General features: G+C 40.3%; 2 protein-coding genes across 5 annotated transcripts; both read left to right on the forward strand.

The window, feature by feature from the left end:
* Positions 1 to 11,246: 11,246 nt before the first annotated feature.
* Positions 11,247 to 12,965, forward strand: LOC104882874 (uncharacterized). Its single transcript, XM_010667290.2, has one exon. It carries the CDS (start codon positions 11,247 to 11,249, stop codon positions 12,963 to 12,965), a length of 1,719 nt encoding a protein of 572 aa, XP_010665592.2.
* Positions 12,966 to 18,712: 5,747 nt separating this feature from the next.
* Positions 18,713 to 27,418, forward strand: LOC104882827 (probable disease resistance protein At4g27220). Of its 4 annotated transcripts, none has more exons than XM_010667232.4 (5): positions 18,713 to 18,869; positions 20,522 to 20,693; positions 23,846 to 26,603; positions 26,814 to 26,905; positions 27,046 to 27,418. In XM_010667232.4, exons 2-5 carry the CDS (start codon positions 20,681 to 20,683, stop codon positions 27,189 to 27,191), a joined length of 3,009 nt encoding a protein of 1,002 aa, XP_010665534.1. In that variant the 5' UTR covers positions 18,713 to 18,869; positions 20,522 to 20,680; the 3' UTR covers positions 27,192 to 27,418. The 4 variants fall into 4 exon arrangements, with proteins under 4 accessions (XP_010665534.1, XP_010665535.1, XP_010665536.1 ...); XM_010667233.4 differs by having other exon boundaries at positions 23,849 to 26,603; XM_010667234.4 differs by lacking the exon at positions 20,522 to 20,693 and having other exon boundaries at positions 18,714 to 18,869.
* Positions 27,419 to 27,559: the final 141 nt, after the last annotated feature.

Consider the following 27,559-nt stretch of genomic DNA (forward strand, 5'->3'; position numbering starts at 1 on the left):
TCTGTCGGACGGGCTTAGCCCATCAAAAACGCGCGGCTTTTTCCAATTTGCTTATTGGCTTGGATCAACGAGTTAAAGAATCAGATCTTGACAAACTACCATTCTTCCGATGTTGCATAAAAGAAACCCTACGTCTACACCCACCAATACCTCTCTTACTCCACGAGACTGCTGAAGATGCTGTCATTGGAGGTTATTTCATTCCAAAACAATCTCGCATTATGATCAATTAAATTCTTGAATTCTCTCTCTCTTATTTCTCAGAAGTTCCTTTTCATATATCGTTTTTGCACATCGTTTTTTGTTGTTGTTAGTGATTATGGCGAAAAGGAAAAGAGTAGATGATCAGAGGTAGTTTGATTTCGTGTTTTATGTATTTTCGAGTACATCAAAGAGGAGAAAAGAAGACTAGAGCCATGCCAGAAAATCAGATCTTCTTGGCATCTTCCCCATTTATTCTTTCAGTTGGTATTTTCCATTTTCAGTTGGACTATTTTCCATTTCAGTTACTATATCCATTACAGTTGGACATTTCCATTTTCAGTTGACTTTGTTTTGTTCAGGACTTTGTTTTGTAGACTTTTGTTTCAGTTGACTTTGTTTCGTAATATGTATACCAACTGAAACAAATAATGGACCAACTGAAACAAAAAATGGACCAACTGAAAGAAATAATAGGCCAACTAAAAGAAATAATGGACTACCTGAAAAAAAACGAAGACTACCTGAAAAAAAATGAAGACTACCTGAAAAAAAATGAAGACTACCTGAAAAAGAATAAAGACCAACTGAAACCCAAAGTAAGTCTAACTGAAGCACAAAAACCAACTGAAAAAAAAAAAGAAGACTAACTGAAAACAAAATGAAAACTACCTGAAAAAAAATAAAATAAAGACCAACTGAAACCCAAGTAAGTCTAACTGAAGCACAAGTGCTTCTAACTGAAGTCGTCCGACAAGAATATTGCGTCGGACGAGTCCGACACAATAAGTTCTCAAAATTGAATTAATAATGTAATGGTGGACCATATGATTGGGACACGAGAGGGTAAAAAGGAAAAAAAATTCCAAATAAGGAATAAAGTAAAAGAGGTAAGATATTTTGAAAATGCACCTAAATGGAAAGAGGGAAGATTTTTAGGAAACGGAGGGAGTATTGGAGAAGGAAAAAAAATTGATTAGGATGAGCTAACGTCATCATTAAGGACTTTTATTGACAATTTTATTAAATCCACATGGACACCAGGTGCATGTTTGAAAACAAGATGATGCCTGGTAAATTTAAAAAACAAAACCTCAGAATTACCTGATTAAAAAATCGTTTATTTTATATTATCAAATAACTCGAGATATTACTCAAGTCCAATAATTAGTTGAAATTCACATGGCTGGACAAGAAATACCCAATAAAAAGATCGTGAATGCAACATTGAATCTTTAACTATAGTCTTATGTAGTATGTACCAGTAGAGCTGGCAAATGCTCGGCTCCCATCGAAATTCATGATGGGTTCACAACTTAGCTGGTTGGCTCCCCATGGGCCATGAGGCCATGACCCTTACTCGACTCGTTTAATTAAACGGATCAAAAATCTTTGACCTAACCCAACTCGTTTTTTAGACGTGTTGGATTTGGGCGGACCTGTTTAACACTTTATATATGTGATATGTTATAACGAATGCAATAAAGCAACGTATAATTACAAAATAATTGATACAATAATTAACATGGTTCACTAACAATGTGTTAGCTACATCAACATGCAAAGGAACGATTTTATTATCTTTAAAGAGAGTGCGTATATATTACATAATATGGATGCAGAAGTTATATAGTACCTTTTTAATTAACTTGAACCTAAAGGACTGATGTTTGGTATCATGTTTTTTCACAAAAGAAACGGAATCAAATAACAAAATCCGTTTCTACTTGTTTGGTTAGTGTGTAAAGTAACAATTATCGTTACTTGAGGGAAACACATCCCCCAAGTTGTTTCCACTCAAAAACCTAAGGAAACAAATAACGTTTCACTCCTCAAACAAGAGGAAAGGGAGTGGGTTATATTTGTTTCTATTCCATTAGGATACCAAACAACTAATAAGGGTAACACTTATTATTACCCTTTCCCCTCCTTATCAAAATCTTTTCCATTCCGTTTACGGTATTCATACCAAACACCCCCTAAATCCGAAACAAAAACAAAAAAGTTTACTAAACTACATACACCAGAAAAGTTTAGTGAAACCCATTATAAATTTACTAATACATTACTTATTCAATAGTCAGGTGGAAATACATGGTTGTTACTCGTCACCTCAAGCAATGAAAGCTATGTGACAGTCTGACAGACGAGATTATAAATTTATAATGTAACACTTTTTATTGCTATAATTTTTACAATGTATTATTTAATCACTCTAAATAAATCATCGGATGTTAGGTATTTGGATATTGATATTGTTTGAGGGGATGTTAGGTATTTGGATATTGGTATCTTTTTTTAAGGGGATAGGTATTGACTTCTACGAGGCTAGATAGTGACGAACTACCGAATGAGAGTAGAAAGGATTATTATAGATTTATAATTCCTACTCATCCCTTCATTTCATTAAAGAACTTACCTTGTTTAAGAAAAAAACCACCTAATCAACTAGACAACTACTAATACATTACTTATTTAATAGTCAGGTGGAAACACATGGTTGTTACTCGTGACCACAACCAATGTAAGCTATGTGACAGACGAAATTATAAATTTATAATGTAACACTTTTTATTGCTATACTCCCTCCGTTTTCTAAAGATTTTTCCTCTTTCCGTTTAAGAGTGTTTCTAGAAGATCTTTCCTCTTTTGCTTTATTCCTTATTTGGCAAAACAAATTTCCCTATTTACCCTCTCATGTCACTATCATATGATCCACCATTACATTATTAATTCAATTTTACTCTCTTTCTCTCTCCTACTTCAACCCCTTTTTATTTGTTTATTTATCTTAACCCCTTTCTCTCTCCTACTTTACTCACACCATGCCCCACACAACTTGATTTTCCTTGGTATTTGTAGGAACAGTAAGTGGGAAGATCTTTAGGAAACGAATGGAGTAATTTTTACGATGTACTACCTCCATTTCTAAATTGAATGTCCATTTCATTTGGGTAGAAGTATTAAAAAAAATTATGTGTAGGACCTTAGTTGTATTAAATCATAATTAAATATAGAAGTTTATATACTTTTTATGAATTATTTCTTAAGGAGAGAGAATGTAGGGTCATATGGAAAAGTAGTTGATATCATAAAAGTTGAAAGCAAAATAATATTTTAATTGGTGGACCCATACCAAATAAGAAAATGGAAAATCTATTTAAGACAAACATAAATAATGAAAAAATGGACACTTTATTTAAGGACAGAGGGAGTATAATTTAATCGCTCTAAATATTGTTATAATTTTTACGATGTACTCTATTACATTCCTTAGAATTGACAAAAAGACATGCATTCACCACATAAGTGAGATCAAACGTCCAGGGACAATCCCAAACAGGGAACTATTCAAGACTTACTCATTATGAGTAAGTCTTGAACGGATATCTAGGCATATGATTGATGATGATGATTCATATCATATGACTTTTACATTTCATAGCTTAATTAAATTGTTTGCATCTGATCTCATAGGAAAAATATGCATACACATGAATTGAATTAATATACATATATACACAATAAAGGAAGATATAATGAATTGTCTTTATCATAAATACATACCAATAACAACTAATATGGAGATCGATCTTTATATATACTCTGCACTATCTCCTAGTTCATTTGTCGCTTCCAATATGCTAATATCTAAGACACATAAAACCAACAAAAAAATAGCATATAGTAATTGCAAATTACATATTATTATAACAAATATATATATATATATATATATATATATATATATATATATATATAGGAACAAGATCTTGTGAAAACAACTCTTAATATGAAAACTGAAAACAAGACATCTGGATCGTTGATTTTGATCGTGCGGCTTATATTCTCAATTTCCTTTATCCAACGCTGACACTCTCCCTCTGATCTGTTCATAAAAATCCACCTCTCTCTCTCTCCTCTAAAGATCCAACCCACATTTGACCCCTTCCATTTTTTTTCTCTTTCCTCCTTCATCAATGGCAGAAAAACACCGAGCGCCACCATCATCAACACCTCCATCTTCAACCAAAGATTCAATCATAGTCTACGCTCGTCGAAAACCTTTCAAGTACGACCTCCTTCTGATTTCTAAGTTTATTTTCACCGATGGCACCACAATCCTCTTCTTCCGATTCATTCCGAGTCGACTCGTCAGCCATCTCCAACATCCTTAAAATCTCTCCAAACATTCTAGAGATACTTGTTTCCCAATACCCTAGCTTCTGTTCTTCCTTTCAATTCGGATCCTCTCATAAGGATGTTACTGTTGTTGATTAATATTGATTTTTAAAATCAAACATGGATAATCTGCATTGGGAACATAAGGTAAGAGGTTGTTGATAAATTGATGGGTATACTTGAGTTCTATTGCCGTTGTTGTTGAAACACACAAAGTTTGGCAAAGAAATAGGAAGAAGATGCAGGTTGAGGAAGAAGATGGCAGTATTGGAAAAAAAGTATCAATAGCTAAAGTTATTAGTTACTGTAATAAAAGTTACTTTAATAATTCTAAAAGCTAGTTACTGTAAAAAAATTCAAAGCTACTCTTAGTATAAAGTTACCTTAAGGCCTTAACATAATAAAGTTATCTTTAAAGTAGTAAAAGTTATCCTAAAAATGGTAAAAGTTACCCTAAAAGTGGTAATAGTTACTCTTATAATAAATAAAGTTACCCTTGAAATATATAGAACTACCCTTAATATAATAAAGTTACCCCAAAATCGGCAAAAGTTACCCTAAAAGTGTTAAAAGTTACCCTAAAGGGGTTAAAAGTTACCCGTGTTTTCAGTTTTCAGATTAAGAGCTGTTTTCAACGGATCCCAACTATATATATATATATATATATATATATATATATATATATATATATATCATATCTCACCCACATTGAAACACATTACAACTAACTTTTCTCATTAATTTAAACTATTAACAAATTATAAATGAAATATGTTCGCATTCAACTAAGTTAATAGCTAATGTAGCTCATCAAATGATTCAAACTATCATAAAAATCCCAAAATCACAACAATTCACTAGTTTCAAATTACAAAAATCCAACAATTTAACCTCCTATAACTCTATTGTAAGTTTATAACCTCCAAAAAAAATTTAACCTCTTAAATCACAATAATTAAATTTAACCTAATTTATAAACTAATTGCAAAATTCACCTAGCTACGAATGCGTACGATGGTCGCTGGCCCGGGTAGTGGCGCGCTGCTGCGTGAGAGGAGGTGAGTGGAGTGCCATTGGGTGGCGCTCAGGTGGGTGTGGTGACGGTTTTCGTAATGAGGGGAGGAGAGAGGAGTTTGCGTGCAGTGGGTGGCCCGGAGGTGGGCGTCTTGACCATTGGGGGTGGTGCGCAGTGGGTGGTGCGTAGGTGAGGTGTGGTGGTCCGCAACTTGAAGAGAGTTAGTTTCTTTTTATGCGCAATGAAAGGGAGGGGAGAGGTGCACCTAATGCTGCTCGTAAGGTGTGCTGCTCGCTGGCCGGAGGTGAGCGGTGGGTGGTGGTGGTGCGTGCGGTGGGTTAGGGCTTAACTTTCGCTTATAGTAGAGAGGAGACGGAGTGAATTTAGGATGGAGGCAAACAAAATATTCCAGCGCAGTTTATAATAGGGAAAGACATAGATCAAAAAATAAAAAGAGGGTTGCGGTTGGGGTGAAAACCACAACCCTTCCGTGAAAGGCTGCAGTCAAGCTCAAAACCGCAACCCTTTTTAAATAGCAAATGACTTTTTTCTACTAGTGTACCGGAGAAAGTATTAGTTATTCTACTAAGACTATCACATTTTTCCCTCAATTTATATTTTCTATCTCCTATGCTCCACTCCTCTACCAACTCTCATTTCTCTCTCCTGCGCACTATTATTTCCCTCTCCTCCACCCAACTTCCGTTTCTCTTTCTTCTTGTTTTTTTTTTTTTTTTTTGCTAATTAAGTAAGAATTTTATTGCTCATAAAATCGGATTACACCCAAAGCTAAACCCAAAGCGGAACGAACCAACTACGTTGGATCCTTCCTTAAAGGGAAAGCTAGCAAAAACACAACCAACTTACAAAGTTCTAAGCCAAACAAGATCTCTCCCACTAACTTTTTGTGGCATAACTGCATTAGTTCTCCCTCTAATATCTTATTCCAACCTAGAAACAGTCTGATTGACTACAGGAACTGAAAAGTTTCTAGTAGCCCTTATTCCTATAACACCAAATAAAATACGGAGATACTAGCAAAGCTGCTAGATACACTTGTTTCCTAAACTTCGAACTTTTGCCGTGACTTATGCCTCTAAACAATTACTGCAAGCTATATGAAGAAGAATGAATCCCCAGCCACTGCTTCACAAGCGTAAGACAAGGCCTATTATACTGACAAGCAAAAAACAAATGAGCATGATCTTCAGACCCCTGCCCACAAATCAAACAAGCATCAGAGTTTCTAACACTTATTTTAGTCAACTTCTCTGTTGTCTGTATCCTAGAGTAAATTGCAAGCGATCCAATAAATCTATGCCTGGGAGTGTTAAGTCTATTCCACACCAAGCTTCCCCAATGCATCAATGGCCTTGTACCAGTAAGCTTTTCATAAACTTGCTTCACATAATAGGTAGTCATAGCACATAACTCAACTTGAGAATAAACATGCTTCAATCTTTCCTTTGTCTCACAAATTTATTCCCAGTACCAGCTAGCAGTAACTCTTGGATGGTAATCCCATCAATCATGCTAAGGTAAATAGACTGAGTTAATCCATTTTATCCAAACATTGTCTTGTTTGGTAGCCACATACCTTCCCATATTTGTAGTGTTCCAAATAAATACATCTCTAAGCCTAACCCTCCCGCTTTCTTGTCATAACATAGCTTGCTCTAGGCTATATTACCAGACTTAGAGCTAAAAGCCTGACCACTCCACAAGTAAGATCTACAGATCTTCACTATGTCACGCAGCACACTTCTAGTAAAATAAAGATCTGAGACCAATACATATGCAAACTTAGCAGCACTGAATTAATCAACTATACACTAGTTGTGTAAGATAGGCTCCTAGTGCTCCATACCTTAAGCCTAACTGTCATTTTATCAACCACGACACCACACTGAGCAGTAGATATCCTTCTAGAGCTTATAGGGACACCCGGTTATTTAAAAGGTAAATTACTCCTAATAAAACCAGAAGCATCAACAACCCTATTCACATCCTCATCTTGCATACCATGACAATGAATGGAAGACTTCTGCTTGTTTGCCACTAACCCAGAGGAATTAGAAAATAGCTTGAAAGTTTGAATCATAAGATATATGGAAGCATAGTCACGTTTACAACATATGGTCAGATCATCAGCAAACACATGTACGTGACTAAGTTTGACATTTTTACACCTTGGATGAAACTAATTATATTGAGGAAGTTCACTCATTTTCTGCAGGCTTCTAGATATATACTACTTACATATAACAAGAGAAGAGGAAACATAGGATCTCCTCTGTTTGGGCCCATTAAATCCCCCAAGAACCTCATGCCATGTGGCACCAGCACCTAAGCTCCGTGGGTCCCACCAACTACAGCATGGCTAGTAAGCATTTGGGGATCCATGGGTCCCACAGGAATCATTCTTGAAGAGGGTATCTCCAATCCCTAGGTGAGCTGTCCCATCCAACACACCATTTTCTAGGAATTCTCACTACTATAAATACCCCTTGTCACATCAATGCAAAGGTATTGAATTCTCACCTAACAAACTTGAGTTTCTCACTCTAGACTCTCTCACCTCAATCATCAACTGACTTGAGCGTCGGAGGGGCGATCCCGGAACAACCCCCGGGGTAGTTTTTTGTGTTTTGCAGGTTTCCGGTGAACTGATTACCAGCTCTGCTCAGACTTAAGGACTTGCTCAGCCAGACCATTAACCTTAATTTCTAGACAGAAACAGTTTGGCGCCGTCTGTGGGGATAGTACAGAAAGTTACTTCGCCACCACTCAAAAAGTTGATTAGCTACTCAGCAGGACTTAACCTCAGTGCTAGTCAGCTATGGCACCATCCAAGAACGCCCGTAACAAACAGTCTGCCCAACCCCAACGAACCGAGAGGGAACCTTCATCCCAACAGAGGAGATCTGCACGAACTCGATCCCCCTCAGTTCATACACTGGACCCTAACTTAGAACTCTCTCAAGAACAGCAGCCATCCCCCTCTCGGGAAATACAACATGTTGACCCCCAACCCATACTCACAGCTGATATAGCACTCATAGCAGCCCAGCTGCAACAAACCCTGCAACAAAGCATCACGCAGATGCTGACCACCCTCCAACAAGGACAAGGTCAGAATCAACTCAACCTCCAGCAACGCGACAACAATGTCCCAAGACAATCTTACAGGGAAGAACACAATCAGGGCCAGGCTAACCGGCAAAGGTCAGTAGGTCGAGAACCTGGTCGGTCTCACAGGGCACCCTCTCGGCAAGATGAGCGCCCTCCACCTGGGGAGAGGTCGGCCCATCGGGAAACTGCCCTCCGAAGAGAAGAGACTCACGTCTCCAGGTCGCCAAGGGGAAATCCTAGTCGCAAGCCGGAGGATGCTAGGAACATTCTTAACGAGAAGCGTCGCAGTCAGGGGTATGATGCCCGTCAGTTCTTAGATCGCAAGGCAGCTCAGCGAGAAGGGTAAGGCGACTCGGCGCAGTCCAAACCTCTAAAACTGGGCAATGGAAGCTTAAAGTTCATGACCCCATTCAGTCGAGAGATCATTGACACCCCTTCCCAAGGGAAAGTTATAACACCGTTGATCGAGCAATTTGCGGGCCTAACCGACCTAGAAGATCATATGGCCACATACAAGGCCCAGATGAGTGTACAGACCAGTTGCGAGGCCACATGGTGTCGATTCTTCCCCACCACTCTGAAGGGGCTCACGCTAAACTGGTTCCAAGAGCTGCCAGCCGGAATCATCACCGATTTCGCGGTACTCGAGGACATGTTTACCCATCAATTTGTGGCCGGAAAGAGGCAAAAGAAGACGAGTTTACATCTCATGGGAGTCAAACAGGAGAAAAACGAAAGTCTAGCCGACTACATAAAAGGTTCAATAAGAATCCTTGAAAGTATCCGACCTCCAGGATGCTGTGGCGTTTGCTGCTCTCATGTCCGGATTGCAGCCTGGCCGGCTCAGATGGACATTGGCAGAAAGTGAAGTCAAAACTTTTTCCGAGGCCATGGCTAAGGCCCAGAGATTCATCCAAGCGGCAGATATCTGCCGTCATTCGGAAGAAGGTAGTAAGAAGAGAAAGGAAGAAGGCAGCAACAGATGTCAGCCCAAACAGCAAAAAACGGGCGGTAGGTCGGATAGATTTACAGATCATGGAAACGACCCTCGTTTTAACAAAAATCGGAGAGAGATCTACCTGGACATCAAACATAAATCCATGCTACCCAATCCCCACCCATCAGGACTTCAGCCTACCGAAGAGACAAAAGCCAGTGGTGTGAGTACCACCGAGAATGTGGTCATACCACAAAAGATTGTAGAGAGCTGAAGAAAGGATTGGATAACCTGGCTGACCAGGGCAAGCTGAACCGCTATCTCAAGCACACAAGCGAGAGAAGGGAAACAGAAGGTCGGTCAGTCCAATAGTGGGGATACGGAGGGTTTCATTGGAGTCATCGCAGGTGGCTTCGCCTCAGGAGGCCTAACCGGTCGAGCTAGGAAAGCCCACCTCCAAAACCTCAAGCACCAAGTGCTAGAGGTCAAGCCAAGCCGGTCGGACTGCCCCATAATGACATTCAGGGAGTCCAGTCGGCCAGTCAGTGTACCCCATGATGGCCCCCTGGTCATCGAGCTCAAAGTAGCCAACTCCCGGGTAAGGCGTGTCCTGGTTGATAGTGGGTCATCCGCTGATATCATAACTCTAGAATGCTTGAAGAAGCTGAAGTACAGTGAGAAGGATGTCACACCACTCGACCAGCCACTCATAGGCTTCGGGGGTAACTCTGTCCAGCCTGTCGGATCGATAAAGCTCCCCACTCGGATGGGTGAGAAAGGCAAGGGCAGAAGCCTACCGATCGACTTCCTAGTGGTCGACATTCCCCTACCATACAACATAATAATGGGACGACCCACTCTGAACAAAACAAAAGCTGCTATCTCCACGTACCAACTCCTCATGCAGTTCGAAACAGATGAGGGGAAGGTCGGAAAAATTCAAGGGGATCAGCAGGCCGGGCGAGAATGCTATGTTAACACCTTGAAGAGCAGAACTGAAGTCGACGTCCAAGAGGACTCGAAGAAGAGGAAAAGAGAAGGCTCACCAAAAAACCTGGGGGTCTACATCACAGAGAACCCCAAGCAGTATGAACGACCTCAGCCAGCTGAGGAAGATGAAGAAGTAGAGATCGGGGCAGAGCCCGGTCGGACTGTGAGGGTGGGCAAGGCCCTAAACCCAGAAACAAGAGCACAGGTAGTGGAGGTGCTCCGGGAATACCAAGACGTGTTCGCCTATGAGGCCTCAGAGATGCCCGGTCTTGACCCCAAAATCATGTGCCATGAACTGAACATCAAGGAGGGGTACAAACCAGTCAAGCAAAAACTGAGGCATCAAGGCCCAGAAAGATGAAAGGCTGCGACGGTCGAGGTGAAGAAGCTGCTCGAAGTAGGATTCATCGAGGAATGCCAGTACTCGGAACGGTTAGCCAACGTAGTACTTATGAAGAAGTCGAGCGGGGCTTGGCGCATGTGTGTGGATTTCACAGACCTGAACAAGGCATGTCCAAAAGATAACCACCCACTGCCCAAAATTGAAGGCTGGTCGATTCCACGGCTGGTTATGCCCTCTTAAGCTTCATGGATGCAAATGCAGGCTATCATCAGATCCCGATGGCAGAACATGATCGGGTTCATACCGCTTTCACTACCCCCTAAGGGGTCTATTGCTACAAAATGATGCCATTCGGACTGAAAAATGTCGGAGCCACCTACCAGCGGACCGTCAACAAAATTTTCAGCGATCAATTGGGTCGGAACATAGAGGTATATGTTGACGACATGATAGTCAAAAGCAAGGCCCATTCTGATCACCCAGCCGACCTAAGGGAGACGCTGAGCACACTGAGGAAGTATCGTATGATGCTCAACCCTAAGAAGTGCGTCTTTGGGGTAAAAGGGGGCAAGTGCCTCGGATTTCTGGTTGATGAAAGGGGTATTGAAGCCAACCCCGATAAGATAAAAGCAGTACTGGAGATGAAATCCCCTCGGAATGTCAGGGAAGTGCAGCGCCTAACCGGTTGTCTAGCTGCTCTCGGACGATTCCTATCACGGTCGGCTGATAAGAGCCTCTTCTTCTTCAAGGCCCTTAAGAGAAAAGAGTTCACCTGGGACGAGGAGGCTGAGCAAGCCTTCACCTCCCTCAAACTTGATCTTTCAACACTCCCAAAACTTATGTCCCCCTTACCGGGGGAAACATTGTTCATATACCTGGCCGTATCGAAATACACCCTAAGTGCCATGCTAGTGGCCGAAAGGGAAAGGACACAACACCCGATCTACTTCATTAGCCATGCCTTTCGAGGGGCAGAAGCAAAATACAACGAGGTGGAAAAAATGGTCTTTGCCCTCGTCATGGCTAGTAGAAAGCTGAAACCTTATTTTCAGGCCCACCAGATCAAAGTCCTCACCGGACAACTCCTTCCTAAGGTGATAGAAAGCAGGAACCACTCCAGTCGGATGACAGACTGGGCAGACCAATTGGCCGATTTTGGTTTGGAATATGAACCCAGAAGAGCCATAAAAGCTCAAGCATTGGCAGATTTTACAACTGAATGCACAACTCGGCCCCCGGTCGGCCAGAGAGAAGAGTGGGAATTGTATGTGGATGGTTCCTCCACCAAGTCGGGATGCGGAGCGGGGCTAGTGCTCAAACCCCCGATCGGAGAGAAAATGGAGTATGAAATCAAGTTCGAATTCCTGGGGTCAAACAATGAAGCAGAATATGAAGCTCTCATCCTAGGACTTCAGCTTTGCATTTTGGCAGGAGCTACAGCCATTGAGGCCCGATCAGACTCTCAACTTATAGTGGGTCGGGTCTCAGGAGAGTACGAAGCCAAGGAGGATAACATGAGAATGTACCTGGCCAAAGCCCAAGAGTTCATCAAAAAGCTCTCCCATTTCCATATCAGCCACATACCCAGGTCGGAAAATCAACAAGTCGATGCTCTAGCTCGCATGGCCAGCTCGGCAGAGGGGTCAGCTCCTCGGACCATCATGTGGGAGGTACTTCGCCAGCCAAGCATAAATGCCAAAGAACAGTTGATTCTAGACCGAACATCTACTTGGATGGATGAAGTGGTCGGATATTTAAGGGAGGGAATCCTCCCAGCAGATGCCAAGGAAGCCGAAAGGATCAAGCACCGAGCAGGTTGGTTCCTATGGCACGATGAGCAGCTCTACAAAAAATCGTACACGCACCCACTTCTGAAGTGTGTAACTCCCGAGGAAGGAAACTACATCCTAAGGGAAATACACCAAGGGGCATCTGGCAGCCATCAAGGGGGGAGAACTATAGCTGGAAAAGCTCTAAGGGCTGGATACTACTGGCCTACTCTCAAGGCAGATGCACAAGAACTGGTGAATAGATGCCCATCTTGCCAAATCCATTCAGATATCCCCAGAGCCCCAGCCACCCCTCTCACTTCCATTCAAGCAGTTCTGCCATTCGACAAATGGAGCATGGATCTACTCGGCCCCTTTCCCCCAGCATCAGGTTAGCGCAAGTTTCTAATAGTTGCCATAGATTACTTCACCAAGTGGACAGAGGCCGAGCCCCTCGCCTCCATCACTGACAAGCAAGTCCAAGCCTTTATCTGGAGAAACATAATCACAAGGGTAGAAACAGTTAGAAAATTTTCACAACAAAAAAGCAAAGGGTAGAAACCTGATCAAAGCTCACCTCGACCCAGCAGCGAAATAGGTCGTCAGTTTCCCGAGGACCACTTATAGTATTGATATGCTCCTGGTCAGTAGGGCCATAAAGGGAGTCCATCGCATTTGTCCAGCGCATGTCCAACTCACGAATGTTCAGGTCGGCGAAGGATTTGGACAAGTTCACGCCGAGCTCTTCAGGGTCGCCATTAGGACCAGGAGGAGTGGACGGAGTATATTGAGGGCTGCTCGTCGGACGAAAATCATCCGAGTGAAGGGATATCCGAGTCCCCTCGGTCTGTTCAGCATGCACCTCAGGCTGGGGGTTATTGACTTCCACCGACCAGGCCTTCTTTGATTTTTCAGCCTGGGCCTTGGCCAGCGCTTTAGCGGTCATGGCAACCTTCTCAGGAGCCCTTTCCTTCCTTTTCTTCAAGGCCTTGGGCTTCGAAGGATCCTACAAGACAGCAAAGGGGTTAGTCGGCTACAAAAAGGCCAAAGAGTTTCACATCACCAAAACCTTTACCTTAGGTTGAGGGGGGACGCTGAGCTTCTTAGCCTTCAGTTCGGCTTTCAGCTGAGCAGCCCTCATTGCCGCATAGTTCAAATTTTCAGCCATGTCAGGGTCGGATTCAAGGAGATATGTTAAAGAACAAGCTGCAGAAAAAACCAAGTTAAAAAATTGTAAACATAAGCATAAAGCAAGTAAAGTAACCCCCTCGGCCGATTACCCTTGGGGAATGTCCGGCTTAGCCCGACCGCCGACAGCAGATGCTCGTTCTTGAAAAGGCGGCAGCTCGGTATCCAGTTGCTGGCTACATAGACTTCCCCTCCTTGAACGATTTGGGCTTCAGTTTGCATATAAATAGCTGCAACTGCTTCCTCCTCGGACATCTCAGGAACCCTGAAGTTAAGCTCATGATTGGGTTCGACATCCGGTCGGACAGTGGGGATCCCCCAGTCCCCTCCATAAAACACAAATGCAAACTCTCTCCTGAATCCCTTCTGAGAAGTAGGTAGGTCAAGCACCACCTTGTAACCCTGTCGGGCTTGGAAGTACCACCAACCCGGACCATTCTCTTCGGTCGACATTTCGACCAGTTTAAACATGTTGCACCATAAGGTGATGGTTGGTCGGACGCTCAGCATAGCACATATTGTCTGAACCGCAATAATCCCTCCCCAGGAGTTCGGGGAGATCTGACTTATAGCCAGATTATAAGCATTGAGGAGGTCTTTCACAAAAGGAGTTAGCGGAAATCGGAGCCCCATCTCCATAGACTTGTAGTACACTGCGGTACAGCCTGGGGGAGGAGTGAGAACTGTATGAACGGCCTCTGGTCGGACCAACATGTAGGGGTCTCTTATTTGGAATCTCGCCGCTTGCCCCCTCGGGTCTTCAAGAATTGCCTTCATCAGCGAAGGAAGAGGAAACTTAGATCCAGGCCCTCCTTTCGGATCTGGGTCCAGGAACTCCGGTCGGCCTGATGTAGACGCTTCTTCGCTATCCGACATGGTCACCCTCACTACACCATCAGCAATGTATTTGTCTAAGTAACTGGCTTTGGAAGGAAAGGCCAGGGACAGTTCCCAGGGGAAGGGAACAGCGCCCTCGGCCTCTTCCTCTACTGACGATGAGGGGCTCGGGAGCAGAACCGCGTCGGGAACGGCCGAGGGGTCGGGACAACTTATTAGGGTTGACACCAGCATTATTCCCATCCCCCTCAGCTCCTCGAACCGATTGTAGGGAGGTGAGGTCGGAGGTGTCACCGACTCGGACGATTCTCCCATTATTGTATAGACAAGGGAGTCGGCCGAGGTTATTAAAAAGTAAAAAGCGAAAACTAAAAAAGCAAGAGCGTACCTGGTCGGGCGATTGAAACCGAAGAAAATGCTTGGAAACTTAGAGAGAAGCGAGAGCTTTTAGAGAGAGAAAGTTTGGAAGATTTGTGGAGAATATTGCGCAAATGATTTCTCTCTCCTCTCCGTACCAATATATAGGCGTGCCTCGGGACACGTCCCCTCACAAGCCTATCAAAAGCCTCCAGATGGCACCATTTCTGCCTCGAAAAGACACATCCCATAGAAGATGAAACGTCAAAATTTTTGGGAAGTTCCATCCAACTCAACTGCCCAGCTGAGAAATGCCATGTGGCAAAACACTAGTTTCCAGCTCAATGACACCCGCTCGGCCATGACAGCAGCCACCTCAAAGATGCTGGTCGGGCTAGATGACTGCCCAACTCCCCTTCACTTGGCCAAAATTTGACAAGTGCTAGAGGATACCTGGTCGGCCTCTCCAGGGCTCGTTAGCCCCTGTCCGAGCAGCGCCCGTCAATCCAGAACCCGGTCGGTCAACTTGGGGCTCCCTTACCCTTTGCCCGACCAGGTCTCTGCAAGTTCCCTTCACTTGGCCAAAATTTGACAAGTGCTAGAGGATACCTGGTCGGCCTCTCTAGGGCTCGTTAGCCCCTGTCCGAGCAGCGCCCGTCAATCCAGAACCCGGTCGACTTGGGGCTCCCTTACCCCTTGCCCGACCAGGTCTCTGCTGGTTCCCTTCACTTGGCCAAAATTTGACAAGTGCTAGAGGATACCTGGTCGGCCTCTCCAGGGTTCGTTGGCCCCAGTCCGAGCAGCACCCGTCCATCAGGAACCTGGTCGGTCAATCAAGGGGCTCCTTAGCCTCCTAGCCTAGCTGGTCTCCTCTTCAAGGATATGGTCGGTCATTCTAAGGGCTCCTTAGCCCCCCAGCCGAGCTGGTCTCCTCTTCAAGGACCTGGTCGGTCAGTCTTGAGACTACCCTTCGTCCGAGCAGGGCTCCTCATTAAGGACCTGGTCGGACAATCTAGGGGCTCCTTAGCCCCCCAGCCGAGTTGGTCTACTTTTCAAGGACCCTGGTCGGTCAGCCTGGGTGCTCAACCCATCATCCGAGCAGGTTCCCCTTCATGGTTTCCCTACCAGGTATCAAGGGAGCTCCACTGTGCCGACCCGGTATCAATTGGGCACCTGGTCGGGCTGCTATAGTTTGGCTCTGCTGGCAACATGGACCTGGTCGACGCCTGCCCGACCTGGTCCCCCTCCAATCTTCCCCAATGGAGGTCGGTCACTTGATCATGAGAAGAAATCTACGCCACGAATGGGCTTCACCCGGTCGGACGGCTCTTCGGCCCCTTCCTGGCGTGGGGCTAAATGTTTGGGGCCATTAAATCCCCCAAGAACCTCATGCCATGTGGCACCGGCAACTAAGCTCCGTGGGTCCCACCAACTACAGCATGGCTAGTAAGCATTTGGGCATCCATGGGTCCCACAGGAATCATTCTTGAAGAGGGTATCTCCAATCCCTAGGTGAGCTATCCCATCCAGCACACCATTTTCTAGGAATTCTCACTACTATAAATACCCCTTGTCACATCAATGCAAAGGTATTGAATTCTCACCTAACAAACTTGAGTTTCTCACTCTAGACTCTCTCTCTACCTCAATCATCAACTGACTTGAGCGTCGGAGGGGCGATCCCGGAACAACCCCCGGGGTAGTTTTCTGTGTTTTGCAGGTTTCCGGTTAACTGATTACCAGCTCTGCTCAGACTTAAGGACTTGCTCAGTACAGACCATTAACCTTAATTTCTAGACAGAAACATCCTCGTCTCAAACCTCTTTTAGCTTTGAAGAAACCATGCATAGATCCATTAAGCATCAAAGAGAAAACTGGAGTAGTAACACACTCCATGATCAAGTCCACAAACTTCTTAGGAAACTCCAATGCTTCTAAGATTTCCTTAAGAAATGTCCAATCCACAGTGTCATAAGGTTTTTGGAGATCTATTTTCATGAGACAACTAGGTTTAAAATTTTTCCTTCCTTAATGTTTCACAATGTCTTGAATCACCATAATGTTATTCATAATATTCCTTCCATGAACAAAATCACTAGTAGAATAATTATTTATTGCTGTGGTGATATTGTTGTGGTTTTACCCATACACAGCAATATATCACGTAAATATATATATATATATATATATTATATATTATATATATATATAATTATATATATATTATATATATATATATATATATATACATAAAGTAATTATATTGTTGTTGTTTCCGTCGAAAACCGCAGCAATACGATTTCATAGGAAATTTTTTGACCATTTGACCAAACATATATATTTATTTATTTATATATGTTTATTTATTTATATATATTTATATATATAATCAAATCTGAAATCTAAAACCTACTTTCCTTTCTGTCTTTCTTTTTTCCTTTTTCTTTCATTTTCCTTTGAGCGCTAAAATACCAAAATCATCCATATTTGTTAGAGTTTTAGCTCAATTGTTGCTAATTTTTTGTAAAATTAAGCTGAAGTAAGACATGTCAGATTTGAATGCAATCTTCTTCGAAATTTGAAACTTTATCTAACGTCCTTTTTGCCTCTTCTTCAATCTTGATGATGAGAACTTGATGATACTAAGTTTAGTTTCTCTCGCTTAAACAACAACATTGTTGCATCAAAATCATGTAAGTATATTCTTAATTCTCAAAACTCAATGTTTTCCTCTATCAATGAGTTTAACTTTAATGTATCTCTTATACTGAGTTATGTGTTTCAGGTAGTTAGTTACTGTTTTTTTGTAATATATGTTTTGGGTAAGTAGTTACGGTTTCCTGGTAATTAAATATCGTTTTCATGCATTTAGTCATGGTGTATGAGTAAATATTATATTTGTAAGGTTGCTAGTTATGGTTTTTAGTCATTAATAATTCTTTACACGTTATTAGTTGTAATTTTCATATTATTAATTAGTTATAGTTATGGTTCTGGCTAGATAGTTATATTTCTAATTTTTAATAGTTATGGTATTCAATAATTGGTAATTGTTTACATGCTATTAGTTATAGTTTTCATGTTATTTAGTTATAAATTTCAAGATAGAATATGGTATTTGCTGGATATTAAATAAATATAGTTTGCTTGTTATTTGTTATATTTCCAGATTAATAGTTATTACTTCGGGTTATGATTATGGTCGTTTGGTTGATTTTATGGTTTTGGGTTGATGATTATGGTTTATTGGTTAATAGTTATGAGTTTTACTTTATTAGTTAACATAATTTTACTAAAAGTTATTTTGTAAAAATAGTTGCACAATTTTGGCAGTTATCATTTTTTATAGTTTAGTTAATAAATTGCACTGCTAAATCTTAATCAAACGTGTGTAAATCATCACATCTCATGTCAGTTTTAACATTAGACGGTCTCTTTAGATTTACTCATTTTATCTATATATTGATAAATCTTAAAAGTAGGAAAAAGAATAGAGAAATCATTTCCAGTTCTTCACCCTCAATAATTACATACGAATAATACAATAGTTTAATTTATGAACGAACTTGTAAAGGTTGTAAGGTGCAATTCTGTCCCCTATCAACTATACGGCTATACCAACTACGGTATTTAAACTTAGTTTAATTGCGTAGACTTCTCTTTCTTTGGTTGTGTATGAACGTGGAAATGTCAAGGTGGAATAAAACAAAAGAAGGGTTTTCTCTAATTGTATTGCAGGTGACTTTCCCCCTTGTTACCATACCAAATTATAATAATAAAATAAAGACTTCAATGTCTCAAGGAAGTATAAATAACCTTCTCCGGTTGCGTAGCACCCAGTGCAAGTTCTTGCCATCTATCTCGGCTCAGACGGTCAGTATAATTTCAGTGAGGTTCTTAGTTCATCAGCTTCTCCAGGTATGTTTTTCTTGATCTTACCAAGTCCGTTTAAATTCATTTTAAACGTTCATTATATAATATAAACTAGCTTCTCACACTTCAGCCATGAGCACCTAAAATGTCATGATCATAATTCAAAGAGTAAACAATATTGGTTGATATTTGTTCTGTTTTTTTTCTTTATTTTTTCTACTCTCATTTTGCATGTTTGCCAATGCATTTTTTTGACTTTATACATCTTTTGCTTATTGAAACAAATCTAATAGTTGATATATATGGTTAATTATGTAAATATGTGTAAACCCATCTATATAAATATATTAAGAGGTGTTCCTAATCAAGGAACAGTGTCACGTAAAATTAGAAATTGCATGTTATAAGTTTTGATCCCACAACCTCAAGATCATATATTTAAGTTTTAACCACTAGACTAAGTTGTATTTAATATTATTATTTTAAAGTACAATATTGATAAATGAAAATTTTCAATACCCAGGTACAACCCGAGTTTAAAAACTAGTTTATATTATAAATAGAGTGTCAAGGCTCTCCTTAAAGGTGAGCCATTATTATTGTGTGTCATGTCGATTCGGAAAGTCTGATCGTTTACCCTTTACTGATATAATACATTATTGTGATAACTGATAAAGCATTGCAATTGATTCATTCGGATCTTTGCAATCTCCTGTTCTCTCCAATTTGGGTTACAAATACTATGTTTGTTTTATTGATGACTATTCTCACTTTACTTGGCTCTATTTATAATATAAATAAGTTTACACATATTAACATAATTACCCTTATCTATTCACTATTAGAATTAAATAAGTTAAGATCTCAAAAGACTATATTTTTTCTTATATTTTGAGAAAAAATTAGAAAATTTTCTCTAATTGTAAGTAATGTCAAGATTTCAAGTGAGTAAAAATAAAAAGATTCATGGAACCACCCGCTATGCAAAACCATTTTATTGAATGGGTCGGAATGACGTTGTAGTTTAAAGTTTAGACCTCAAACATTGAGACACTAAACATTAGCTAACTCCTAGCTTTTAAAATTCATTTTAATATACTTCCTCCGTTTCTTTTTACTCGCTACACTTTCCATTATGGAAAGTTTCACATTACTTGCTACACTTCTTTTTTGGGCAATAAACTCTCTCTATCTCTCTCCTCCCACATGGGTCCCTTTTCTTTTTACTCTCTACCTCTCTCTTCTCCAAAAATTGCCTAGGAGTCCGTGAAATGAGAAGTGTAGCGAGTAAAAAGAAACGGAGGAAGTATATCATCATAATAATTACTCCATTCGGTCTTTATTAGTTTACCCTTTTCTTTTGCATAGAGTTTTAGGGGAAATAATGTTGTGTATTATAGAAAGAAAGAGAAACTATTAGAAGTATTTTATATTAAGTTGAATGTATGTGTGATGAAAAGTTAGTAGTCTTATACCAAAAATAGAAACAAAAGAAAGATGTAACCTAATAAGGAATATCCCAAAAGGAATACGGGTAAATTCATAAAGACTGGAGGGAATATTTAAATAGTCACATTGAAAATTAGAGTTTAATTTTCCACTATTCAAATAATTTTCAAATTATACATTAATCGGAAAATTTGAATATGACTCAAATATTACCTAGTTTAATGAACGTGTTGGGTTGGTGGGCACAGGAGATTTTTTCCCCCATTTGCGCGAAGGCGAGAAAAATTATGCTCAAATCAACTCGAGTTTTCCGTTGTATATCTCGTGGAGGAAAATGTGCTGAAGACTTGAAACTGGCTTGTTATAATCTTAAAATCTCAAATCTATAGCTCCACAAAAGGGAAGAAATGCCATTACTATGTAAGTTCTTTGTCTATGTAGCTTTTTTTTTACTCATTTGCTAAACGCCGCCCTAGAATTTCATACTAACGCCCTGTATAAATACATAGATTTGTATTTGTGTATTCTTATACTCCCACTCTCCTTCACTCTCATCACCACTTTCCCACTCTCTTTCACCCTCTTGACCCTCCCTCACTTCTCACTCTTTCTCCACTCTCTTACTCCATCTCTCTCATCAACAAACATTTGCAAAGATCTCATACTCCAGCGAGAAGAAGAATTCCGGCGAGTATCTCCGGCGAGAAGGTTAATTCCGGCGAGGAACAATGGTGGTTTGCGGCGGCAAGGACCTTCCTCCGGCGACACCTCTTCGAATTCCGGCGAGTATCTCTCTGTTTTTTCTCCCTATTTTCTAAATTTTTTTTTTAAAAAAAATAAGGGGGCGCCCACCAAGGACGCCCCACCACCGGTGGAGGCGTCCTTGGCAGGCGCTCCACCACATGGTGAGGCGCCTGCAAAGGACGCCTCCACCGGTGGTGGGGCGTCCTTGGTGGGCCCCCCCTTATTTTTTTGAATTTTTTTTTTAAAAAAAAAGGGGAGGCGTCCACCAAGGACGCCCCACCGCCGGTGGCGGCGTCCACCAAGGACGCCCCACCACCGGTGGCGGCGTCCTTGGCACGGTGGAGGCGTCCTTGGTGGACGCCTCCTCTTTTTTATAAAAAAAAAAAAAAATTCAGAAAAAGGGAGAAAAAACAGAGAGAAGGTAGAGAGAAGAAGGTGGTGTGTCTGTCGGGATGAGGTGGTGGTGGTAGTGGTGGTGGTGGTGGTGTGGCAAGGTGGAGGGAGTGGTGAGGGAGGGTAAAAAAAATCATCACTGCCCTGTATCTAAAAAAGAGAATGACAAGGTGGAGGAGGGGTTAAGGGGAGGAGAGAGAAAAAAAATACAAAGTATAAAAATATTGTATTTAGGGCGTTAGTAGGAAAATCTAGGACGTCGTTTAGCAAAGCCCTTTTTTTAATCCGGTCTCTGTAGCCTTTTTTAGAAGTATGTATGTGTTCAAAAATTTGGTCAAAGTGAAGTATATAAATAGTAGATAAGTAAAAAATTAAATAACTAAAAAGTTGCATGTACACATACAATGATGACAACCTCGGTGAAACAAGCTATAATATATATATAATTAAAACGTGTGAGCAAGCGTTGTAATCGTCATACCAAGGACCCTTAAGTCTAATGGTATGACTTCTTATTTCCCACATGGGAGACCAAGGTTTACATCTTGGTGGAAGCAAAATTTCAATATTGTTGGGGGAGGGAGGGTTTGGGGCTTGTTGGACCTCTGGATAAGTGACCATGTGCAAGGATAATCCAGAAGAAATTTATCTTACCACGGATTCCTAAAAGGGAGGCAAAAAAAGCATTGTAATCATCATGTATCACCTAACATTCCCCATAAAATTGATTTAAAGATTAGCTTAAGATCAAGTCTTGATCTCATGTCCTCTTACTTAATAAATTCATAATTTTACCACCAAACAATATCTCTTATGTCTAACCATAATTTTAATTACAACTATTTAAATCTTTATGCATTAATGATATTTTTAAATAGTAAAACTGTGAGCAAGAAATGTAGGCGAGTAGGTAGTGACATGTCCCCCTCCCCATCAAACACTAACATGACATCATGTCATTTGTGACTTATTTATTTGGAAGATTGTTAGTGTAAAATTTGAATTCACAACCTCAAGTTTTGGAAGAGAGGATCTTTCATGTATTGTTTCTTTTATCAAAATTAATTATGTTATGGATTTTTATTGCAACCAAAAGTTAAGTTCTAATGTTTTCACATATTATGAATCAAATGACCTAATTTCATTCTTTTTTACTAGCATGGTATTTTCTTTGAAAATAATCAAGAGATTTTCATAAGAAGTCTATAACTCCCACCCTCTTACTTCAAATGTCATGATCTTACCACTAAACGATATCTTTTTTGTGAAAGGTCATATTCCAAATCCAACTATTAAAATAACTCGTCATCTTTTTGTTAACACAATTCAAAATATATACCTCGACATTGCACGACCCTAACATTAGTTAAACTAGCAAAAGATGAACAACCAATTGTCCCACAAGGTCTTATGAGGAGCAATATTCAAAGGGAGAAAAAAAAAACTTAAGGTTATTTTATCTTATAGCCTTGCGGCATGTGGGTCTCGGATTCTATGTTACACCCCAACCTTCTTAAAGTTCCATACAATACCCTTTAGATTAGCTCTACTAGATAACAGAACGTAAACAAAATTAATAATGTTTAATTAATGACAAGGATATCTATACAAATATATTAAAAGGCGTGCATAAAAACGAAATTGTGTCACGTGGCATTCTCCCTAGAGAGTTTTAGTTCATGTAATCCATGTATATTAAAATATTTAGAAATTGCGTAGTATAGGGGTTTGATCCCGAGACCTCAAGTACATATACTAAAGTCTTAACCACTAGACTAAGTTGTATTTAGTCATAAAGTATTTTACTAATAAATGAAATTTTTTCTTATCCGGGAATAGCCCGGGCCTAATAACTAGTTGTGCATTAAAAAATGTAAGTTTAAGAATACCATTTGCATTTTTGAAATGGTTTGGGTACAACGTAGAAACTAAAGAAACACAAGGAAATGATGTAAAGAACCCAAAACTTTATGATGGTTGTTAAATTACAATTTACAAAGCATAGTTTATTAGTGTTGGATGTTTTAGATGTCACTAGCTAACGACTGTTTAGATAGAGGTCATACATGGTAATATAATTTAGTGTTAATTTGTAAAGTTCTCATGTCAATGATCACGGTATTCAAACTTCATCACAAACATGGGTTCATTACCACCCAATACTACATTCTCAAGTGTTCATGAATAGTAATGAGACGTTAGGAAGAAAATGGTTATTTTGGTATGAAGTAGCATTACCATGGATAATGACATGAAATTTTATTTACAAATTTACAATATAATGCATTACCATCACCATAATTTATAAACACTAACCAAACAGTTGCACGCTGTAAGATTCTAAGCTTACCTGCATTATCTAGAGATTTCTCACCTGCATATAAGACTTGTGTTATGTAAATACTAATTTTCGTTCCTCTATGCTCTGTCTATAGTAGGTTTAACAAAAATATGTGCTCCGGTAATGAACGGAATCATCGCTCCTTGCATTGGGGAAGCATGTGCTCCTTACACCTATGCATTACAACTACAGAAACTGAACCAGTTGACAGAGAAACTGACAGCAGCAAAATCTAAGCTAGCTGAGTTAGTTGGAGAAACAGATGGGACTGCAGTTCCGAATAATGACGCGATAGAATGGAGGAAGGAAGCGGAAGTCACCCTGGAAGAGGTAGATCAAAATATAAAGCGCCTAGAAAGAGACATGGAAGCAACTTGTGCATGCTGCTTGCCTAACTGTCGTAGGCGTCGGGCTGCAAAGAAGGCGATTCAAGGAGAACTCGAAAAGGTTGACAAGCTGATGCGAAAATATATGCCGCTGGTGAAAGGATATGAGTGGTCTAGAGATGATATTGTTCTTAATACAAGAAAGGATGATATAGAAATGATATGGAAGTTTATAAGCGAAAGGGATGATATCAAAGTCATATGCATTCATGGAATTGCATATGTAGGCAAGACAGAGGTTGCAAAAGCTGTTTGCAATAAAGCTTTGCAGGATAAGCATGAAAAATTTGGCTATGTTGTATGGGTGGATGCTAGCTACAATATGATACTCAAGAGTCTCCAAGAAAAGATCATGAAGACTTTCAAAATTGAGATTGCTGACACGGATGATGATAAAGATAGAGCTATAAAGATCCGCAATGAGTTTGTTCGGAGGAAAAAATGTTTGGTGATTGTTGATTCCTTATGGGAGAATTTCAGCCTTGAAGATATTGGAATCCCGGAGAAAGAAGAGGGAGTACTTTGCAAGGTTATATTAACTTCTAGATCAAAATTTATGTGTGGTAGGATCCCAAAAGACGAATATATTGAAATCAAACCTCTTTCAGAAGGATGGAATTTTTTCCAAGGAACTCTTAAATATGACCTTTCTAGTTTAGACGACGAGGTAAAGAATTTGGTGATGAAAGCAGTGGAAGCTTGTGCAGGATTACCAGGAGAAATCATCGTGCTGGGACATCTTATAAGAGAACTGCATGGTCAGAGCTCGAATGAGATGGTTTCCGCACTTGAGAAAATATTGAGTAGCCGAACAACATCTGAACCTTCAACTAATACTTATAGGTTACGAGTTCTGAAACACAGCTACAAGAAGCTAGGAGAAACTGCACAGCTGTGCTTTCTATATTGTGCCTTATATCCAAAAGGTTTACCAATTGAAGCAGACCAATTGATAGATAACTGGATTTGGGATGGACTGCTAGAGAGGTTTATCGGAACATTACAAGAGAAGAGGAAGCATGGGAGGACTGTGTTGACGACACTTAAAAGTGCGCGTCTTCTAGAGAAAGCAGACTCAGATGGCGGTACCAGAGAGGCAGTCAAGATGCTTGGCTTATTTCATGATATGGCAGTATACATTCTGTTTAAACGAGACTTGGGGGTGTTTATCAATGCAGGAAATGATGTCATAGATTTTCCAGCAACGGATGGTCTTAATGATAAGATACAAAAAGCCTCTTTGATGTATAATAAACTCAGAGTACTGAAAAATCAACCAAATTGTCCAGCATTGTCCACATTGCTACTCCAGAATAACCCACTTAATTTCTGTTCTGATAGCTTTTTCACCAAAATCCCAAATCTTAAACTACTAGATATGTCAGACACCAATATTTCCGACCTCCCATCATCAATATGTAACTTGAAATTCCTTCGAGTTCTTCGTTTACGCAACTGCCATAATATGAGATTCCTACCTCGCTTGTCCAACCTTGAGGAGCTCATTGTACTAGACCTTTTCGGAACACCTCTAAAAGAACTTCCCTTAGGGATGGAAAAAATGAAAAAACTGAAACGTCTCGACCTTTCTTACACCAAGTTAGCCAAATTCCAGGCTGGTTTAGTAAGTGCACTAGACAGTTTGGAAGAGTTGTTACTCATAATAAATGATGCTGAGGCTTACAGTTGGAGATCGAAACAAACAAGGTCAAGCGCAAAAGAAGCCTATATTGAGGAGCTCGCTTGCTTAGACGGCTTAAGGATTCTGCAAGTAAACTTCTTTAACCAGGAGACATACAAAGAATATGTCAAAGCCATTCCAAATGCAATGCCACCACCTCGTTTCAAGTTCTGTGTAGGCGGCTTCAACACTAACGGAAACTTGGGTGAAAACAGCATAGCATTCATCGACGGGTACCCTGTTGATCAGCAACTCCCAGAAGGAACCATGGAGCTATATTTGAGTATGTGCAGGAGCAACTTAAGTCCAAACAACACATTGGAGAACTCAGGCATCAAGTTTCAGAACTTAAAAGTCCTCAGTCTGTTTGATTGTTGCGGCTTAACCTATCTATTCTCCTTCGAGATGTTGCAGTGTCTTCAAAACCTTGAGAAGATATATGTCAGGCAATGTTGGTCAATTGTGGGGATAATTAAGCCAGCTGAGAAGTCAAATACTGATAACCCACATGCAGTACCCTCATGCCGTCTTTTAAAAATACAAGAATTAGTCTTGATTAATTTGCCAAAGCTGAAGAGCATATGTCCAGATCAACAAGAGCTCGACTGGCCTGCCTTTCGTAGGTTCTCTGTGTGGAACTGTAAGAAGCTCAAGACCTTGCCGTTGGTGGTTAGTAAAGCGACTACGATGATTAAACTTAGAGGGAGGTCTTTCAAGTTGGATGACTCACATAATTTTGAACGTGAAGAAGCAGATATGCCTGAAAACATAGTTTCTTTTGTGAGGTATGCTACCTTTAAGGCTTTGTGCTCTTCACTTGATTTTCTGACATAAGTTTTTGCTGATTAGAAGTGTTTCCTACTTACTAAAATTAAATATTTCCTCATTCAATGGTGAAGAGCCTTTCATGTGACAAACTTATGAAGTATAAGATTGCATAACATGTTGTCATAATACTATTACATAAGGAAGTTGAGAAGTATTTTTGCATGCAGCATGGAGAAACCAGAATTGTCTCCACAACCGATGGTAGAAGATGAAGAAGATCAAGCAAGATTTTTCAGGAGAAAGGCAACAGAAAAATCTCGTAAGTATATATCATATCCAAGTAAGCTTATCTAGTTAGTAAACAAATATATTTTAGACAGATCTTATCGAACTAACGTAACGAAAACACACGCCACATATAAGAGGATTAAAACAGAGGTATGTTGTAAATATATGCAGGAACTGCAGCTATTTTGTCAGAAAATGATGGAAATGCAACCCCTCCTAGTCCTCAGAGCCCTGGCTACATTGTACGCCGCTTGGATTCAGCCTCCACTTTGCTCAGGGTCTTGCAGAAACGCATCGGGGTGGTGTTTATTAATTAACCAATCGGGACTCAGAAGTGATGGCATCAGTCGAGGAATATGTGCAAGTTCACAAGCAGCAACACCAGCAAATACGTTTCATCAACTGTGTAGTTCGCTAATCAAGTCTATGAGGGATTCATGCAAATTAGCTGATTGTTTGTATCAGTGTTTATGTCGCTAAGTAAATGACCTGCTAATATTACTATTCCTTTATCGGAAATTATATTGTATGAACCTTCTGTTGATTTTTCCATGTTATAAAGCAGTCTAAATGCTTGTAAACATGTCATAAGAAAATAAAAGTGCTTGTTTTCTAGGAAAGTCGAAAGAGATCTTATTAGAACTGTATAGTGACCATCCAAAAGTACTCTTATAACTCTTTACTT

This window comes from Beta vulgaris, chromosome 8 (assembly GCF_026745355.1).
Source record: "Beta vulgaris subsp. vulgaris cultivar EL10 chromosome 8, EL10.2, whole genome shotgun sequence".
Classification (NCBI taxonomy): Eukaryota; Viridiplantae; Streptophyta; class Magnoliopsida; order Caryophyllales; family Amaranthaceae; genus Beta; species Beta vulgaris.

Coding starts and splice junctions, on each gene's coding strand:
- LOC104882874 (XM_010667290.2), top strand. CDS start 11,247: ATGATAGTCAAAAGCAAGGCCCATTCTGATCACCCAGCCGACCTAAGG.
- LOC104882827 (XM_010667232.4), top strand. Junction 26,604..26,813: donor AACATAGTTTCTTTTGTGAG/GTATGCTACCTT, acceptor TTTTGCATGCAG/CATGGAGAAACCAGAATTGT. Junction 26,906..27,045: donor AAAGGCAACAGAAAAATCTC/GTAAGTATATAT, acceptor AAATATATGCAG/GAACTGCAGCTATTTTGTCA.